At 43.0% G+C, this 20,938-nt stretch overlaps 1 protein-coding gene across 1 annotated transcript in view; it reads right to left on the bottom strand.

Annotated features, from left to right (window-relative positions):
- The window catches only part of prkar1b (protein kinase, cAMP-dependent, regulatory, type I, beta), a 219,763-nt gene that overhangs the window by 92,107 nt on the left and 106,718 nt on the right, over positions 1-20,938 (bottom strand). The window contains exon 5 of the mRNA XM_041207055.1: positions 5,828-5,889. Within this exon, the coding sequence (XP_041062989.1) occupies positions 5,828-5,889 (62 nt within the window). The remainder of the gene's footprint in view (positions 1-5,827; positions 5,890-20,938) is intronic.

Here is a 20,938-nt window from a genome sequence, read left to right as displayed (position 1 = left end):
GATATATGACATTTGATTGGATAAGATGTTAGTGTGGTTCGTTGTCAATAAAATATTTCAATTGCAATCACTAACTAAACGAAATTACTGATACGTAGAATTAAATGAAATATATACAACATTTTAGTATATATTGATATATATAAAAAAGCGAGGAAAAGGTGTACATATTATGTTGCCTTTTTCTTAAGGCTTTCTCTTAATGTACAAAGGATCTACTGGAGAACAAAATAATACTGCTTCAGAATATCAATGAGAAACCCATAAATAGATATGAAAATGTAAAGTGGCTTGAAAGCTTATTAGCTGCAATACTACTTTAATAGGGAAATAGGCTACAACGGCACATCAGGTGGATGCCTGATGATTGCTGAGCTCTTGGATTTTTTTATTCTTTCATGGGATGTGGGCATCATTAGCAATGCCAGTATTTGTTGCCCATCCCTTGCCCTTGAACTGAGTGGCTTGCTAGGCCATTTCAGAGGGTAGTTAAGGGTCAACCACATTGCTGTGGATCTGAAGTCACATGTAGATAAAAATGGCAGATTTCCTTCTCTAATGGACATTAGTGAACCAGATGGGTTTTTACGATGATCAATGATCGTTTCATGGTCAACATTACTGAGGCGAGATTTCAAGTCCTGATTTTTTAATTAACTACATTTAAATTCCACCAGCTGCCGTGGTGGAATTTGAACCAGTGTTCTCAGAACATTAGCCTGGGCCTATAGATTACTAGTCCAATGACATTACCATTACACCGATGTCTTCCCATTGGATTTAGGACCGAAGTAGCTCCCAGTAGCAGCATCCATGACTGAGCAGTCCTTTTTAGGGTCCCATCTGGTCACTCGTTTGAGGAAGGGGCTAGGAAAGGGCCTCAAAAATAAGCTGTCCCCAAACTGTCCTCAGTGGGAAACTGCACTCAGTGGGATCACCACCCTTGTGGGTGAAAACACACACCAGTAAAAAAAGAAATACATGAATTTCTGTACCTGAAATACGTGCACCATTATGAACAATCAAAACAGTGAATGCCCTGAAAGGAGAACTGCCATAGTTTCTCAGAAGATTGTGAGATATAACTTCAGTGTTGCTGCTCTCAGTGAAACCGGCTCCCTGCAGAAAGCCAGCTTAAGGAGGTACACTTTCTTCTGGAAGGAGAAACCAGAAGAAGATTGCCATATTCATGGAGTTGGGTTCACCAATTAAAAATAGAATCGCCGGTATGCCTACAGAACTTCCAGTTGACATTATCAAATAACTCATGACCCTAAGGCTTCGGTTTAGTGGCAACCAATGTGCCAAAATCATCAGTGCTTATGCTCCCACACTCTATTCTACTGATAAAACCAAACAACACTGTTTTGCAGGTCTGGATTCTGTACTGGCAGTCATCCCAAAACAAGACACATTGATTTTATGGGAGATTATAATGCCAGAGTTGGACACAACTGCACCATTTGGAAGGTCACCATCGGGTAAATAGGAGTGGGGAAATCAAATTGCAACGGTCTCCTCTTCCTCACCAAGTGCGCGAACATGGGGCTCACCATCACAAATACATTCTTTTGTTAGAAATGTGGAAACATCCCACTGGAATTTCCCAGACTATGTCATTGTCTGTACCCGAGGATAGGAAGGATGTGCACAGCACCCATACCACATGGGATACAAACAAACAGACCACAGACCCACCATGAGCATATGCCTGGCCCCAAACATTGAAGATCTTCATAGAAATCCAGAAGAAGATTTAACATCCCCATTCTCCAGGATATAAAAGTAAAAAACAATTCCAGGTGCAACTTTCTTTCCATCTTGCCCTCTTGTTCAAGATCAAACCTATGATCCAAGAGACATACGCCCAGGTTATCAGATTTGAACCTCACAGGTGTCAAGGAACGATCATATTTTTCCTAATATTATTGTGGGATACTTTAAAGCAGACTTGTGTGTGTGTGTGTGTGTGTGTGTGTGTGTGTGTGTGTGTGTGTATGTGTGGCCAATTTAATTAAACTGGAGACGGTTAGACTGCAAGGTTTAAATGATCAAAGAAGTGAGGTGTAAAACAGGTATTTGAAATGGCGATGAGTGAAGCTAGGTTGAGGTCAGCAGATATGGTGTGAGAGAAATTTGCATTTTTAGATAAGTGGAGAAATGCTTGCTCTTCAAAGAGACATGGAAAATGTTTACAATAGTTATTACGTTAATTTTTTCCAGAAGAGCTAGCCATACCATAATGAGAACATGAAAGATTTTTATATTCTGGGAAAAGTAACTTCTAAAGACAAGTGGAAACAATTGGATTAACAAATCAAAAATAATAAAATATATTTAAAGAAAGATGGAAGGTTGTATGAGGGGTGGCTGTGTGAGATTTTGAAAGGTGACTGCGTGAAACAGACTTGGAGAAAAGTCTCTAGCCACCCTGAATAAGTTTTGCTGTTCCAGTAATGAGAGTTGTTCAAAGCCTTTGGAAATCCATTGTCCAGTGGGAGCTTGTAGTAAAATTGCTGGGTGACTTCATAAATTTAGAATCTATCTGGTCTGTTGCCTTAAAGGGGGTGTATAGTGGGAATCTGGTTAAGTAGAAATTTAACTGTTGTAACTGTATTCTTGTCTGTGTAAATTTTTTCTTCTTTTGTTAATAAATGTTTTAATTTGATCTATAAAATTTCTAAAGGTGGTAGTAAACTCATTACTTCTGACTTCAGTGCACAAGCCTTGTCGTAACAAATACAAATTGCAAAATCATTGTGATAGCGTGGTCAAGTTTCCCTTGTGGATTTGGTCAGCTGGGCAAATACCACCTGCCATATCATAACAAAGGCACCAAGACTGGTTTGACGAGAATGAAGAAATATGCAAACTTCTCGATCAGAAACACCAAGCCTTCATCATATGTCAAAATCACCCTACATCACAGCAGAAACAGGGAAGCGATGGCGTGGTGGTATTGTGGCTGGACTAGTAATCCAGAGACCCAGGGTAATGCTCTGGGGACCTGGGTCCGAATCCCGTCATGGCAGATGGTGGAATTTGAATTCAATAAAAATCTGGAATTAAAAGTCTAATGATGACCATGAAACCATTGTCGATTGTTGTAAAAACCCAAGTGGATCACTAATGTCCTTTAGGGAAGGAAACCTGCTGTCCTTACCTGCTCTGGCCAACATGTGACTCCAGACCCACAGCAATGTGTTTGACTCTTAAATGTCATCTGAAGAAGGGCAATTAGGATGGCTGAAAATCACATTCGGTCTCTGGGAGATGTCTTCACTGACAGTAGAAGGAGGTTCATCGGGATTTGTGTGACAATCTTCCCCACAGTACACAGATGGGCAATAAATGCTGGCCTAGCCAACAATACCCACATCCCATGAATTAATTAAAAAAACACAAATCCCGAAGCTCAGAGAATGATACGTGCCATCAAGAATACGTGGTGGATAGAGAAGGTCAATGAAATCCAATATTATGCAGACCAGCATGACATGCGTAGCTCTATCCAGGCCATTAAAACCATCTGTGGACCAAACACACCCCCACTCTGAGCTAAAGACAGCAATGTACTTCTCAAAGACGATGCAACCATCCTAGGCCGCTGGAAGGAGCATTACCAGAACCTGCTCAAACCAGAGTCAATAGCATCGAACAAAAAAATCAAAACAATCCCTCAACAGCTTGAGAGATCCAATTTTGCTATGCTGCCAACAGTTGTTAAGATACAAAAGGCCATCCAACAGATGAAGAACAACGTAGTATGTGGTCTGTACAATACTCCTACAGAATCTATAGAGCTGGTGGTCATAAACTCTTGCTCAAACTCTCAGACCTTTTTACAAAAATCAGGGAAGAAGAGGTACTACCTCCTGACTTTTGCCATCATTGTTTAATTCTACAAGAAATGTGATAAATCATTTTTTGGCAACTACAGAGGCATAACCCTTCTGTGCACTGTGGGGAAGATTGTCACACAAATCCTGATGAACCACCTTCTACTGTCAGTGAAGACACCTTCCAGTGGCCCAATGTGATTTTCAGTCATCCTGGGTGTAATATCTTTGTCATTCAACAAATCCAAAAGCATTTGGAACAACACAAAATGCTCTACATGGGCTTTATTGATCTCTCAAAGGTCTTTGACTCCACCAATTGTGAAGCCCTTTGGAAAGTCCTTCAGAGACTTGGATGTCCAGCAAAATTTGTTACTCCTGCATGACAGCAACTGTTCTTTGCAAAGGATTGGAGACCAAGCCCTTTCGTATCTGGATGAGCGTCAAGCAAGACTGTGTGATTTCACCAACTCTCTTCACTATTTACCTGGTAATGGAATTCATCTGTGACCAACTTCCACAAGGGGTCATTTTTGAGCTTCAACTGAAGGGAAAGCTTTTCAACCTCAGCAGGCTGAGAGCCGAGACTAAGGCAGCCATCCAACATATCCAAAACATGCATCAACATGCCTACGATTACACATCTGGGCCTGCAAGTGACATTTAGGTTACCTTTAACCTCTTCGACTCCGCATACAAGGGTTAGCCTCTCACTGAACATCAGCCAAAATCCCCTACCAGCCCTGCCCTGCCCTGGACCAGCACCTACACCTCCAGCTATTGTAATTTAAGGGGAGACTCTTAGAAGTCGTTGAACACTTTCTGTATCTCGGCATCTATCTTTCTCAAAAGGTCACCATCAAAGTGGAGATCTAGCACAGGATCAGCCTTCCAAAAATTGCACAGCTGGGTTTTCAAAAATTGAGACCTCCATAAAAGTTCAAAGGTTTTAGTCTACAATGCTGTTGTTGTCACCACCCTGCCAAATGGCAATGAGATTTGAGTCACCTGCCAAAGGTGCCTCTGGGTGCTGAAGAATTTCTACAGCGGTGTTTCCTCAGGATAATTAAAATCAAGTAGGAAGACAGCTGAATATTTTCACTAAAGCCAATGCCTCTTGCATATCAATCATGATCATGACACTGCATCTGTATGCCAAATAACTGGCTTCCAAACCAGACCCCCTTTTCACGACTTAAGGATGGCACCCAATCTCAAAGAGGACAGAAAACATTTTCTGGACACATTGGCCTCATTGAAATGGGAACACATTGACATTGGTGCATGGAGGGAACTTGCCACAAACCGTACCATGTGGCAGTGCATCATCCAACAGGCTGTAACACAGTCAGAAAATGAATGCATAAACTCTGTTGCAGAGAAGCGATGAAAGCAGAAGGAAAGAGAGCTGTGGCTTGAGAAGCCCCCTTCCTCAGGGAAGCTTTTGTCCCCTTTGGCAAGGAACCTGTGGCTCCAGGGTTGGCCTGCTGAGTAAGCTGAGGGCAGACAAATCATGGAGTATGACAGACCGCCATCCTCCTTTTGAGGGACTGACAACAACAATGAGCTACGCCACAAACAGACAATGAGCTAATTATGAGAAATAGCCACAATTTGTTTTTTGTGGTTTTGACTGAAGTTAGCCAAGACCCTGCTCTTCTTCAAATTTTTTAGGTCCATCTGAAAATTCAGACAAGGTCTTGGTTTATTATCTCATCCAACAATGCAGCACTTTCTCGGACTCTGAAGTAGAAGCTTGGCCCATGACCTACTGACATGTAGACAGGAGCGCTACCACTGTCCTAGGTTATCACTACCTGGATTAACATGAACCAAGGCTAGATACATGAAATACTGGAAAGGCTGTCTGCACCCAACAGAAATCGCTACCTTGAGGAGGAAAGGAAATGGTAAAAAATAAAGATTGACCCAGAAAAATTATTTTTAAAAATCAAATCACCCTCCTTTAAAGTCTCACAGAGCATTACCTTGCTGAATGACAGTTTCTCCTGCAATGTGGGTTACTGGAAACATAGCATCAAAGATGTCGCTGCAAAGGAATGAAAAGACAGAAGAAAATTTGAGCAGCAGCTTGGAAATTTAACAGCACAAAATTTAGATTTTCTTAGGAAACTAAGACTGATTATTGAAATAATCATTTAAATTTCTAAATAACATATTTCATTGGAGAGTATCAAATTTTCACCCTCCAAAAGCTCTGCTGATAAAAATATTTTATTATACAAGTAGCAAATAAAACATAAATAGAAATAAAGCATCTCTACTGTTTTTATAAGAGCAAAATACTGTAGATGCTGTAAATCTGAAATAAAAACCAAAAATGCTGGAAATACTCCCTTCCAAACCCACTACCTCTACCACCTAGAAGGATAAGAGCAGCAGATGCATGAGAATACCGCCACCTTCAAGTTCCCCTCCAAGCCACACACCAACCTGGCTTGGAACTATATCACCATTCCCATGCTCAGGGTCCAGCGGTGTGTGTGTGGGAGTGTGGGGTTTTGGGGGGGGGAGGGGGTTGCAGATGGTGGGATACACCAGTGGTCTGAGCTCATTGCCCAAAACAAAGTTTCTTGTTGTCCCCCAGCCTCAGCAGCCATAGACAGAGTTGCAGACCCGAAAGGCTGACTTTAAGAAAAACGGAACCATCATCTTGAGAGTTCAGATTTTAAAAAAGCTGGTCTGTTAAGTCAATTTCACTAGTTGCTACGCTGCTGCTTTGGACCTTCAGGCAGCTTCATGGTTCCGATTGCTTTTGAAAAACCTGCCAGAAAACCACAAAGCTGCCCAAAGGTCAATAGCAGCACAGCAACAGAGAATGTTCTTGCTTGAAAAATGGTAAGTGAATCCTCTATTTTAGAGCCAGTTGGATGCTGGGGGGTGCAGGGGAGGGGGATGGCAGTGATAACCTGGGGGGTTTTGGACAGGTTGGGGGAAATTTGGAGGTTTTGGAGGGATGCGGGTGCGGAGAGGTTGAGGGATGCTTGAGGGGTGGGGGCGGAAGTTGGAGGGGTGGGGATGAGATTTGGGGTGTTGGGGAGGTGGGGTAACATGGGGAGAGATTGGGGGGGGGGTCAAGTGTCACACTTTTTTTGCTGTTGGACTTTCTTATTTATTAACTATGTTTTTCCATTTTAGGCTGTAAATTCACAAAATGTACAACGCAATTTGTATGACAGTTTGTGAGGGGGAGTGGGGGGTGGGGGGAAACAATCCAGTTCTTGAGTTATGGGTGTACTGAATTTATGTACCTTGCACATTATTCTCTGAAAAATGCAGATCAACTATTCAGTCTATATTTTTCCCAAGCTGCTGGTAGATATCTGATTGACAAATGTTGGGGATAGTGTCATTAGCTTAAAAGGAACAGATGCCATTTAAAGGCATATTGTGGTTTAGCACTACAGAAGTCAGAATTGTATGGCTGTATTAGCTACAGAGTTGAATTGTTTTGTAAATGTAGTAATTTCTTTGCAGCCACTTTATAACTTTTTTTTCAAAAATTTGTTGATTGTTCTGTGATTAATTATCCTTACAGAATCAGCATTGGGCATCCAATTTCCAGTTGGGCACCATTGTTACAGTCACTCTGCCTACTGCATGCAGGTGTAACGAAAGAAAGACAAAATCTACACTTATACCTTTCATGATGTCTCAAATCACTTTACAGCCAATTAAATGCTTTTGAGTTGTAGTCACTGGTATAATGTAAGCAATATTATCAAATGGCAGAGGTGGGAGGGGCCTAATGGCGTACTCCTGCTCCTAATGCACATGTTCGTATGTCATTCTAAATGGATGAGATGAGCTGGGCCAGGTGGATTTTGAGGGTGGAATCATGGCTGGAGTTCTGTTTATTTTGTTGCTAATGGAAGTTGTACTGTGAGCAGGCTTTGTGGGGTGAAATTGCCAGGACAGGAGTGTGAGATGGGCTCATAGTAAATCAGTAACCTGTTTTATCTTACAGATGATTCTCAAGAATCTTTTCCATTGACTTCAATCTTGCCTTTTTGTCTACTTACCTATTATCCCTGAAGAAGAGTCTTACGGACTCGAAATGTTAATTCTGTCTTTCTCTCCACTGATGCTGTCAGACCTGCTGAGTTTATCCAGCAATTTTTGTTTTTGTTTCAGATTTCCAGCATATGCAGTATTTTGCTTTTACCTATTATCCCACTCTATCCTGGTGCTTTTATGATCTTTTTGAAGAAAGAAATATCATGAAATTTCATGATAAAGTCATATTGCATAGTTTTAACTGCTTTGAAGTATCCTCCATGCATTTAACAACTTGTTTAACTGCCTTAAATTTTGTAAGACATTCAAGTGACAGTGAGCATTCTTCCGTACATTTGTAGAATCATTTCTATAAGAAAACATATGCTCATCTCCTTGTAGGTCTGTTAAGATAAACCATTCTACCTATTAGTAACTGCACATAGTAGGGAGTATATGGTTGTATATATTCCATAATTTGTGATCGCAATAGTCGGACTTTTAGATACCACATCAGCTATGTGAGCAAAATATCACAGATGCTGGAGACCTGAAATGCAAACAGAAAATGCTGAAAAAACTCAGCAGATCTGGCAGCATGTGTGGAGAGAGAAACAGAGCTAACATTGAGTTCAATGACTCTTCTTCCGAAGTTATGTTGTTAATGTCCCATGTTACAACTTTTCCTCCCAATTTAAATTCTGCTGAGCTTTGCTTCAGGCAGGGCACTGAAGAACTTCAAACTCAAAGGAGTCCTATGAATCAAAGCGCTAATCAGTTTTCAAGCATGAATTACTATTAGACAGACAGCAATACTTCTTCTTTGATCAGGTCTTAAAACATATGCTGCCACAACTACAATATACTCTGGTTTGCCTAAAGCTGCTCCCCTAAACTTCACAAAATACTTTTTTCCAAGCTAAATAGGGAATACTGCAAAATGCAAGTCCACCTGTCTGTTTTCCACAAATAACTTATGATGACAGAGCTAAGAGTGATTGTTAGGTGAGCCAAAGCCATCAAACATATTAAATCACAATAACATCTAAAGGTCAATTGGTTTGGGATGCCAGGGTAGCTTTATGATACTTGAAAATGTCCTTTTTGTTATCTTATGGAAACTGTTTTTGAAAAACAAAGTTACTAAGAATAACTCTGAGCATGGTAATCCAGTGTACAACACAAAGATATATGAACCTAATGCACAAAAGGTGCATTTCCTTCCACAATTTCCTTCCACTCTCGTTTATAAACTATTCTGGTTGTTGTGTGCAGCGACACTGGAATGCCATTCATGAATAATTCCTGCATTTACTATTTGTGACAAAATAGTAAATGCCTTCAAAAGAATATAGGAGTCAAATGGGCTTGATGGTGGCCCATCAGGCGCAAAAAGACATTGTCACCTTGATGCAGGCATTAGCATGCCCAGTGATCATCCACCGGATGTATGCAGAGCAAGCAGATCACAATGTTAATCAACAGGCAGTGCCATTTTGGAGCTCACAATTACAGCCAACGATCTCTCCAAAGCATGCACAGCTGGGTACACGTTAAGCAGCAGGAAGGTTCCACCACCAGTAATATCCAAAGGAATCAGCAATTACTTACAGGTTAGTTGCTGGTTGATTTCTTCTGGATGTTGCTACAATTGTACATGTTTTTTGTGCTTTTCATAGTTGTTTCAAAAGTCTGCAGAGTAGTGCAGCAGGTGAAATACTTTTTGCAGATTTCAAGTCTGCAGCGTAAACCAGTTGTTCCCAGACATGGGTGACCTTTCTCTTCTTCCTCTTGGAATAGTGCTTGAGTGGCAGCGTGTGCAGAGGTCACGCAGAGCAGGGCAAGCTTTTAATGGTGCGTAATTGTATGATTAAGGTTAAGGATATTTAGATGGAAGATATTATTAAGTATCTTGAGTACATATAAAGTGAGATTTGCCCTTTATAGGGTGATTCATTACTTTATTTGTTTAGTTGATTTATGTAAAAGAATATAAAGAAAGACTTTGGGTAGCATCCCTGCCTCTGAGCCAGAAGCTCCAGGTTCAAGTTCCACTCCATGACTTGATGGCCAAGGAATGTGCGATCGTAACAGGGCCAAAACAGGTTGAGTATCAACCTGCAAATCCTTCCAACCTATGCCAATGGCAGGCAGTAAGAGTGGCAAAGACTGCTGGTCAGCGGTGTGATGCAAAGAAACTGGAGTCTTCACCATCAGAATCCAAAACTCCAGGCCACAACATGTAAAATTATATATCCCGAGGTGCCACAATCACTGTTTTGCTGCAGTCACGTGCCAAGTAACAATGTATCAAGGTGTTGAGGCAGCTCATGTGTGTGGTGAACTCCCATCTGAACTGGTCCCTGTTCAGATGAAATTTCACATTAGTCCCAAACTTCCCTCGGAAGATGTGGCTCCACAATTTGAGCTGTCTCGTGGAAATTCCTTTGTCTTTTCATTTGGCGAAGAGGGGTTTCCTGTATGGGCTGCTGCTGCACACCCTTCACTTCCTCGCCCTCATCAACCATCCAGGCGTGCCATGACGTTCCATCCTGTTGTCTGGCAGTGGCAGGGGTCCCCAACGGAGGATTCTCTATGTGGGAGTCCTCCCCTTTTCCATTAGGAACCTGGCATGAAGGGTGTTGCATGCAGCAGACCCATGTAATAGAAGGTTAAGATGGCTCAAGGATTCCCAGGCCACCTGTATTTTCTGTGGCATCGAGGAGTCCATGTTCCATGTCTATATTTTTATTACCTAAAGGGGCTGCTTCTCAAATTTTGGTTGCACTTCAGCCCCACAACCCTGATCTTTAGTTATCTGGTGCGAAGGGGACGAGGAGGGAGGACCTCCTTGTAAGCCTGCTTCTGGGCCTGGCCAAAGTGGCCATTAACAGGTCCAGACAGCTTGCAGCCCAGGACATTGTCCAACCCAACTGTCTGCCCCTCATCCGTGGCTATGATCACAGCTGGGTGTCCCTGGAGAGGGAGCACACAGTGTCAACTGGTACACTTGAGGCCTTCCATGACTGCTGGGCACTGCAGGGGCTGGAGATCATCATTAGTCCCAAGAACACCATTTTGATTTCATTATGTAAGTTTCCTTTAAAGTTTTGTCTTAGTTACAGTGCCCCACCAGGGGCTGTCACACAAACTTCTATCAGTTTATTTTTATTGATTTACTGTTTTGCTAAAAAAGCATACAAAGTGAGACTTCCCCTTTATAGGGTGATTGATTAGTTTAGTTGATTTATTTAGAAGAGTATAAAGAAAGACTTTGGGTAGCATCCTTGCCTCTGAGCCAGAAGCTCCAGGTTCAAGTTCCACTCTCCGACTTGATGGCCAAGGAAGGTGTGTTCATAACGGGGGATAAGCAAGTTGAGTATCAACCTGTAAATCCTTCCAACATATGCCAATGGTAAGTGGGAAGAGTGGCAAAGACTGCTGGTCAGCCATGTGAAGGAAAGAAACTGGAGCCTCTACCATCATATCCATAGCTCCGGGCCACTACATGCTTGTATAATTGTATATCCTAAGGTGCCACATTGTTACTCGACACATGACTAAAGCAAAACAGTCAATGTATCAGTTTACCAGCCACATGGAGAGATACAAGAAATACACTCAATAAAGCCATTGTGTTTCGAGACCATCCAGGGATAAAGCTTTCCACAGGTAGTCACTTTGATCTGTGCCCTGGAGTTTGTCACTAAAATACAGAAGAAATTCATCGACATCTTCTATGAGGCTGCTGGGATACTGAGTCTCCAGCTTCAGGAGGCTGGCCAGGAGCTGGTGTATCTTTGCACCAAGGTGGTGACTTTCCACCTTCAGATCCTGCAGCAATACCTTTACGTTGAGCACCCTCCCAGTTGGTGTGTACTGACAATGGTATTCCTTCCACCAGGTGCACAGTCTCAATTATGACCTGCAGCTCCTGTTTATACACTTGAGGGGTCTCTGTGCCTCCTTACAGGAATTGCTGGTCTTTTACCAGGAGCTAATCAAAGTCTAGAACGTGCCTGCCTCACGCAAGAGCTCATTCCCGTTAGGAGTAGCAACTATCGTCCAAGAGCCGCTGCTCAGGCATCCAAACCAGCACCCATACGGTTCATGTGGCTGACAGAAGAGAGGGCTCGGTATTCTGGGGTGACCAGTGGGGGAACGTGTTGAATAGCGGAGGACTGGGCTGGATGATGCTGCAAGATCTTGGATGTCACGTGTCTGTTGACATCCAGCTCATGGCCAAAGCCATCCAAAACATTAAAAATGCAGTGCTCTGCCCTGACTGCACTCGAGTTGTTGAGGCAGCCCAAGTGTGCAGTGGACTCTGAATTGGCCCCTATTTAGACAGAATTTCACAGTGGCCCTGGATCACAATACTACGGAGAGGTTTCCTGTACAGACTGCTGTTGCACGCCCTTCACTTCCTCGCCCTGTTCAATCATCTGGACATGCTGTAGCATTCTGTCATGCCATCCCAAAGTTGCGGGGGCCCCTGGTGGGAGGATCTCCAAATGGGAGTCCTCCACATTACCATCAAGAATTTGGCGTGGAAGCAGCAGTCCTGTGCAACAAACAATTAGGGTGGTTCACAGGCTCGAAGGTCGCTTGTCTTTTTTGCTGCCTCAAGGAGTCCGTGATCCATGTCCATATATGATCTGTGAGATTGCAGCCACTGTTCCACTTTTTGAGGGGACTGCTCGCACTCCAGTCTCATACTCCTGATCTCTGACCACCCAGTATTCCAGAAAGATTGAAATGGACCCAATCTTTACACACTTTTATATTTATTTACAGAGTTACACATTACAAACATATACCTCCTAACACAACAGTCACGGTTTCAGTGTCTGCCTATTTTTAAAGGAATTCCCAGTTAATGCCCAGCACCTGCATACAATTAAACACAAATAATACACAATTAACAATATCCAGTCATTGATATTGCTGAGAGAGCAGTTTTTCCACCTGAACCTCAGTGGGGAACAATGTCTGAGCTATTCGCACTTCACTGAGGAAAGCCTCACCGAAATCACCAAATGTGGAAGCCACAACTGCAACATCAAAGCAGGGCAATGGCCACATTGCTGTGAAGATGACCACATTAACTTTAATGCATCTGGCTTCTTCCAGCCTGAACCAATGAGCTTTTTGCAACACCGCACAGTATGCCATCCACTGTTGCGCAAGGGAGGTTGATTTGATTGCCATTAACCCTCTTCAGTGGGAGGAGGAAGTGACAGGCTTTCAGGCAACAGCTCAATTTGATATAGAGAATCTGCTGAGATGTAGGAGTCTGTTGAGGAGCTCAGCGCAAAGCTCACACCACTTTTCCATTACAGCTGTCTCATCAGTTGTTAGTTCATTTCCATCAGCTTTTAGAATAGAAGCAAAGAATTTGGGGAGGTGGGCCATATACACTTTTCAGTACTTTGCAAAAACATGGATCATTTCTCTCAGTTAGATGTTGCAGCTCTTCAACATTTTTATTCCACCAGTCAATTTGCATCTCTTTTAAAACATACTAGAGCTTGTGTTCAGCATATTTACATGCTCAATGCTTGGTTGTTGACTGTGGGCCTGTTAGGAAACTTGCATGTGTTTGTTTGAGAAGTTGGGAGATGTTTTCATCAGTTTTTAAATTCTTTTGTGGGATGTGGGCATGGCTGGCAAGGCAACATTTGTTGCCCATACCCAATTACCCTCAAGAAGGTACTGGTGAGCGATCTGCTTGAACTGTTGCAATCCATCTGATGCAGGCATGCCCATAGGGCTTTCAGGGCATTCCAAGATTTTGACCCAACGGCAGTAAAGGAACAGTGATATAGTTCCAAATCACAGTGATGTATGGCTTGGAGGGGAACTTGCAGGTGATTGCGTTCCCAAACATCTGTTGCCCTCATCTTTCTGGGTAGAGGTCATGGGTTGGAAGGTGCTGAGAAGGAGTCTTGGTGAGCTGCTGCAATCCATCTTGCACATAGTACATACTGTTGCCACTGTGTCTTGGTGGTGGAGGCAGTGAATGTTTAAGGGGGTGGACGGGGTGCTAATCAAGTGGGTTGCTTTGTCCTGGATGACTTCTTGAGTGTTGTTGGAGCTGCACTCATCCAGGCAAGTGGACAGTGTTCCATCTCACTCCTGACTTGTGCCTTGTAGATGGTGAACAGGCTTTGGGGAGTTAGGTGGTGAGTTACTCGCTGCAGAATTTCTAGTTTCTGACCTTGCCACATTACTTATATGGCTGGTGCAGTTGAGTTTCTGGTCAATGGTAATCCGAGGATGCTGATAGTGGGGGATTCAGCAATTGTAATGCCATTGAATGTCAAAGTAATTTCATTGAATGACACCAAACCAGTCTTGGGGCTTGGGCTACTGAAGTCTCCAAGACTGAGTTTATGTTTCAGCCAGAACCAGGCATATGCTATGAAGGTGCAAGACATAACCATTGATGGCACCAGTCTCAAGGCTAGAGAAAAATTTTCATACCTTGGTAATGTGCTGTCTAGTGATGCCACTATTGATGAAGATATCTGTGCAGTCATCCAGAAAGCACTTTCTGCCTTTGGCCAACTCCATGATCATGTCCTGAAGTAGCATGGCATTAAGCTGAAGACTAAAATCAAACTCTACCAGGCCACTGTCCTTACCACCCTGCTATATGGTGCAGAATCGTAGGTCTACTACAGATGCCACATCAAAGCTCTGGAATGCTTTCTACCAAAGACACCCGAGGTCCATCACGAGAATTTGGTAGCAGGACAAAATCACAAACAATGAGATTCTCCATTGTGCTGCGATCACCCTCCAGAAAATTAAATTTGGATGGCCAGGCCATGTTTCCCACATGGATGATTATAGAATCCCCAAGAAAATCTTCTATGGGTAACTGTATCAGGGCAAGCAACATCAAACAGGTCACTACAAACAATATAAAGTCATCCTAAAAAAGAGCCTTATAAACTTCTACATTACAAACCACCTCTAGTGGGAAATCACTGCAGCTGACCAGTTCATGTGGAGGCAAGCACTGAAATTTGGTTCAGCATGTTCTGTGAACCATTAATGCCAAGCTCACATCATCTGACAAGCACAGAGAAAGGCCAGAGGCAACACAGCTGCAGAAGCTCCACCAAGAACCAACGGCAACATGAACTGCCAGTTCTGTGGACACCTGTGCCAATCCCGCATTGGATCTTAAGTCATAAGGGAACCTACAGAAGACAATGAGATCAATTACAACTTGGGCATACTTGAACAACGAGAAGTCTATCACAAAGGGTGGTTGCTGAGGCACCCTATTCAAATTCAATGAACTTCATTTCATTCTCTCTTGCCAAAGACAAGAAGGTGGATTGGGCAAGAGGCTTTGTTAGGATTTCAGGCTTCCTCATGTTGCAGGCTGCCAATGCTTTGCAAGTACCATATATCAACTCTACCAAGTACTGGAACCAAAGGGATTTCACTTCTGGTCCAGTTGCAGGTCTTACCTGGTATCTAGCAATAACTATGCAGTCATTCTGTCAGCTGCACCTTAGCCAGCAAAACAAAGGGTGGCTACTGGGCAACCAGGGCTATCCGCTGACAACATGGCTTGATTCCAGTTTGCAACCCATGCACACATAGAAAGCCTGCATACAGCGAGAGTCATGCTGCTGCAAGAGGTATGATGGGACAGATTGTGAGCACATTGAAGCAATGATTCCAATTTATGGACTGCTCTAGAGAAGCCTTGCTTTATTCAGCCAAACAGGTCTCAAGATCATGGTGGTATGCCATCAAGAGGGGACAGCCCTTGCTACAAAGTATTAGGTGGGAAGAGCACAAGGAGGAGGAAAGGAGGCAGCCCCTTTCTACCCTGGAGTGTATAGCTCTGAAGAACTAATTCTTTGGTAACCACCAACCCTAATTCCCCTTTCACCAACAATCCCACTCCCACTACCTGGCCATCACATTGACTGTCACATTGTACTCTTGCCCACAGTGCAAAAATAAAACTCAACAGGAAAACTTTATTTCAATCCAAATTTATATAATTAAATCATGCCATATTGCATATAGACATGAACTTATCACCCTTGTTCATTCCCTCAGTGCCCATCTTCCATGTGTGTTTCTTTGCCTGTCCAAGTGCTCGTAACCACTGCAATTCAGTGGCTGCAGCATAGCTGTTGGCAAGCTACTCACCTTCAGTGGAGGCTACAGATGGAATGGAGGTCGACCACTCATAGCTCTGGGCCTACATCATTTAGAAATGGGCAGCAACAGTATGGGCACTGGTAGAGTGGGAGGATGAATGCTTTCACTTTGAGCAAGACAGGAGGTTCCGGCTCCATGGAGGAGCCACTCTGTTAGCAAGGTGCCTCAGTAATCCTAGTAATCTGATGGATGACAGATTGTTGTTCTGGTGTGACATCCCTTTGAACTGGTATCCGCAGCCATCATGGCAGCAGTCTGATCTTGTATGAGGGCAGTTTGTGCTTGCAAGGCAGCAAGCTGACCTTGCTTGACTTCAGTCTGAGCTTCTACTGCAGCACTCAGGCTTTTGTTGCATGCTCCTTGTTCTGCAATGGAAGCTGAGATATCGTTCGACAAGTGTCCACCACTTCCATGCTGAAAAGAATGGGCTCTAACCTCTCAGTCAAGTTGATGCTTTTTGCTCCATGCTGCTTGACTCAGAACCCAAAGCTTTCTGGCAGGCTTTTCAATGCACCAAGCATTTTGTTGCATATCGCCATCAACCTTCTTCTGTGCTTGCCCCAACGAAGTCCTCATCTGAGTCCTCCGCAACAGAACGAGTGTGATCTTGCTCTCCAGCATACTATCACAAAGGATGCTATCATCCTTACCTCCTGCCCTGGATGCAGCACACTCATACCCAGTGTCTCACCACATGCAGATCATGCCTCTTATCTATCCTCTACGATATGCGCTGTGTTGGTACCTGAGCTGCTGGTTGTGGTGTTTTCCAATGACTGGTCAGGTTGCATTTCTTGGGTATCTGAGAGGAAAAAGACAAAAGTAAAGTTGTGGTGAGCAGGGGCAGTTGGGGAGGCACAAGTAAAAATTGTTTTCTTGTGCCATCTGCAGCTTGTAAATCAGAAGGAATTGTGGAATGAGAAGCAAGTGAGATATGAGATAGTGGTTTAAGTATGATGATTCCATGATCTTCAATGGTTTCCACCCCACTGCTAGCCACAGCCTTAGCAATGGTCCTTCTTATAACAGCCAGAATTTTCTCCTCCCTGGGGGTTAAACATGCTAGCATGCCTCTCCTGCTCCAGTTAGATCCTATTGCCTTCAATAAAGCATCACCTTCTCCTGCAAGAGTGAGAGAAGTGTGTCAGTGAGTGTCATGGGATTTGTTCTGGGTGATGTGGCTGTCATGGTTGTGTGGGCAAGCTGTGAGATTTACAACAATGTTAAGTGTGACTGTTAGGTGAAGCATATACATGTTAACTATGAGTCTTGAATGGCAGGTGAGTGATGGAGGTGTGGTGATTTGAGAAGTGGCTAAGGCAAGTGGTACAGTTAGTAGGACACAATATTTGAAAATGCATTCACTGACCTTGACCACTCATATGATCATTAAACTTCTCATAACAGTGCATCCAGGTCCTCAGGGCTAGACTCCTGGCCCGGCTGGCTGCCATGATTATCTGCTCCACTGCCTTTTAACAGCGTGTCTGGAGGGTCTCCTGGACCCCAGGACATCTCTCCTTCTTACCACCTTCTCCACCAAGACCTCCAGTGCAGCATTGGAAAACCTTGCAGCCTGCATTTTCCCATGTTCATTTCTCTGTATTTCCCACGTCAGATTGAACTCTCATTGGGCTCCCAACACCTGCTTCAGTCAAACTGCAACTCCCTTTTTAAAGCATTGCTAGCGAAGATTGATTTTGGACCCCTATGGATGCATACAGTAAATCAACAGTGCAATAAGCACAGGCTGCACACTGAAATCACGCAAACAAACAGTCAGCGTAAGCTAATCATGCATCACAACACCTGCACCGATTTTCAAGAGCTATCCCATTTAGCTCCATGTGTTTCGGATTTTGTTAAAAACACATACAAAAGAATTGAACATGACTGAATTTACAATATCGCCACACAAAAACATCAGAGGAAGTGTTACCCAAAGAATATCCCTAGTCTGAGCTTGGTCTGCAATAATTGTAGTGGTCTGAAGCATCTCCTCTTGGTTGGCTCAAGAAGGTTGGCAGACACCTTGGCTGCTTGCTCATGTTTTTGTCGAGCAACAGTGTGCGGTGAAAATGAAACCCAGCCCCTGAATTTGTTTCAAGTGTCTGCTATCTGAGAAAATTCCAGACAAAAGGCTATGATGAGCACATAGGATGTGCAATTGATCGTGCAGTAGTTAGAGACAAGAAGTTGGTAAGAGCTATGAATGTAGATTGAAGATCAAACAGTGCTACCTGTATCAGAAGATCATTTTCTTTGTAGTTCAGTGACGGAAAATTTTAATGACCTTCCATTAAGTTAATATGGAAGCAAACAATTTTTAGGGCCAAGTGTCAGATCTCTGGCATACTGGCTGAAAATCTGAGGTAGCGTTACCATCTTGAATGTATGTTTCCAGTCCAATGGGAGAGAAGGCACTGTGTTGGACCTGGTTCTGGGGAATGAGTTAGCCCAAGTGAGAGTCAGTGGGAGATAATTTAAGGGACAGTGATTATTGTATCATAAAGTTTAGGTTGGCCACAGAAAAGCACAAGGAATAATCCAGAGCAGGGATAATTACTTGGGGGAAAGCCAACTTCGATGGGATAAGAATGCATCTGCATCGTGAGAGTTGGAATCAAATGTTAGCAGAAAAGGCAGTGGCTGAACACTGGGCTACCTTCAAAGAAAAAGTATTGCAGGCAATATCAAGGTATATTCCCTTGGAACGGCAACCGTAGGACAAATAAATCCAGAGCACCCTGGATGACGAGAGAAATAGAGGTGAAGCTAAAAAGGAAGAAGTGCACGTATGACAGATGTCAGGTAGAAAACACCAAGGAGAGTCAGGCTGAAACTAAAAGTACTAGACAGAAAGTGAAAAAACTAGTAAGAAAAGCAAGGAGAGAGCATGAAAAGAGATTGGCAGCCAATATAAAGGGAATCCCCAGGTCTTCTATAAGCTATAAATAATAAAAGGGTGGTAAAATAAAGAGTGGAGCTGATTAGGGATAATATAGGGTCTTGCATGTGGGGCAGGAGAAATAGTGGAGCTAATAACTGAGTACTTTGTATCTGTCTTTACAAAGAAAGAAGACTCTACCAAGACTGAGGTGAAAGAGGAGGTAACTGGTACACTAGAAGAATTTACAATTGAGAAAGAGGGTGTTTTAGAAAGGCTATCTTAACTTAAAATTGATAAGATACCAGGACTGGATGAGATGCATCCAAGGGTACTTAAGGAAGAGAGAGTGGAAATTGCAGAGGCACTAGTGATAATATTCCAGTTTTCTTTAGACACAGGGGTATTGCCAGAGGACTGAAGAACTGTGAATGTTACACCCTTGTTCAAAAAGGGGTGCAAGGATAAAGTCAGCAGCTACAAACCAGTCAGTTTGACTTCAGTGGTTGGGAAACTGTAGTTTGGGCCAAAATCAACAGTCACTTGGACAAGTGCAGGATACTTAAGGAATGCCAGCATGGATTCATTAAAAGAAAATCATGCTTAACTAACTTGAAGTTTTTTGAGGAGATAAAAAGTAAGGTTGATAAGGGCAACACTGTTGATGTGTTGTGTATGGATTTTCAGAAGGCATTTGATATAGTGCCACACAACAGACTTGCGAGCAAGATTCTAGCTCAAGGAATAAAAGGGAGAGTAGGCGCTTAGATAAGAAATTGGCTGACTGACAAGGAACCAAAAAGTCGTGGTTAATGGATGCTTTTCAGATTGGAGGAAGGTTTGTAGTGGAGTTCCCCAGGGGTCAGTGTTGGGACCCTTGCTCTTCCTGATAGATATTAATGACTTAAGACTGTGGTGTTCGGGGCATGATTTCAAAAGTTGCAGATGATACAAAGATTGGAAACATTGCCAACTGTGATGTGGATAGTCTTGAACTTCAAAAGGACATAGACATGTTGGTGGATTGAGTAGACAAGTGGCAGATGAAGTTCAATGCAGAGAAATATGAGTTGATTCATTTTGGCACGAAGAATATGGAAATAAAGTATAAAATATAGGAAGAAGTTCCAAAGGAGATGCAGGGACAGAGGGACCTTAGTGCATGTGGGATAGGCGGTATATGGGGTAGGGAGTGGCATAGTGGTATTGTCACTTGACTAGTGTTCCAGAGATCCAGGGTTCGAATCCCACCATGGCAGATGGAGAAATTTGGATTCAATATAAAAAAAAGTCCGACGGCCACGAAACTATTGCCGATTGTTGTAAAAACCCATCTGGTTCGTTAATGTCCTTCAGGGAAGGAAATCTGCTGACCTTACCTGGTCTGGCTTATGTGTGACTCCAGACTCACAACAATGTGGTTGACCCTTAAATGCCCTCTGAATTAGGGCAATTAGGAATGGGCAATAAATGCTGGCCTAGTCTGCGACGCCTACATCCCACAAACAAATGAAAAAAAATGTATATAAGTCATTGAAGATGGCAGGGCGTGTTGAGGAAGCAATTAATAAAGTATATAGCATCTTAGGCTTTATTAAAAGGGGCATTGCGTACAAGAGTAAGGAGGTCATGTTGAACTTGTATACGACACTAGTTAGGCTTCATCTGGAGTGCTGCATCCAGTTCTGGGTGCCATACTTAAGGAAGGTTGTGAAGGCATTGGAGATAGTACAAAGGAGATTCACAAGAATGATTCCAGGGATGAAGAACTGTAGCTATGTGGATAGATTGGAAAGGTTGGGACTGTTTTCCTTGGAGAAAAGAGGGCTGAGAGGAGACTTGAGAGAGGTATTTAAGATCTTGAGGGATTTGGACATGGTGAATTGTGAGAAACTGTTCCCACTCAAGGGTGCATCAAGTATTGGAGGGCACAGATTAAAAATAATTGACAAAATGAGTAAACGTGATGAGAGGAATTTTTTTTCAGCCAAAGGGTGTT

Source organism: Carcharodon carcharias, chromosome 15 (genome assembly GCF_017639515.1).
Source record: "Carcharodon carcharias isolate sCarCar2 chromosome 15, sCarCar2.pri, whole genome shotgun sequence".
NCBI lineage: Eukaryota > Metazoa > Chordata > Chondrichthyes > Lamniformes > Lamnidae > Carcharodon > Carcharodon carcharias.
This window is presented reverse-complemented; position numbering and strand designations above follow the sequence as displayed.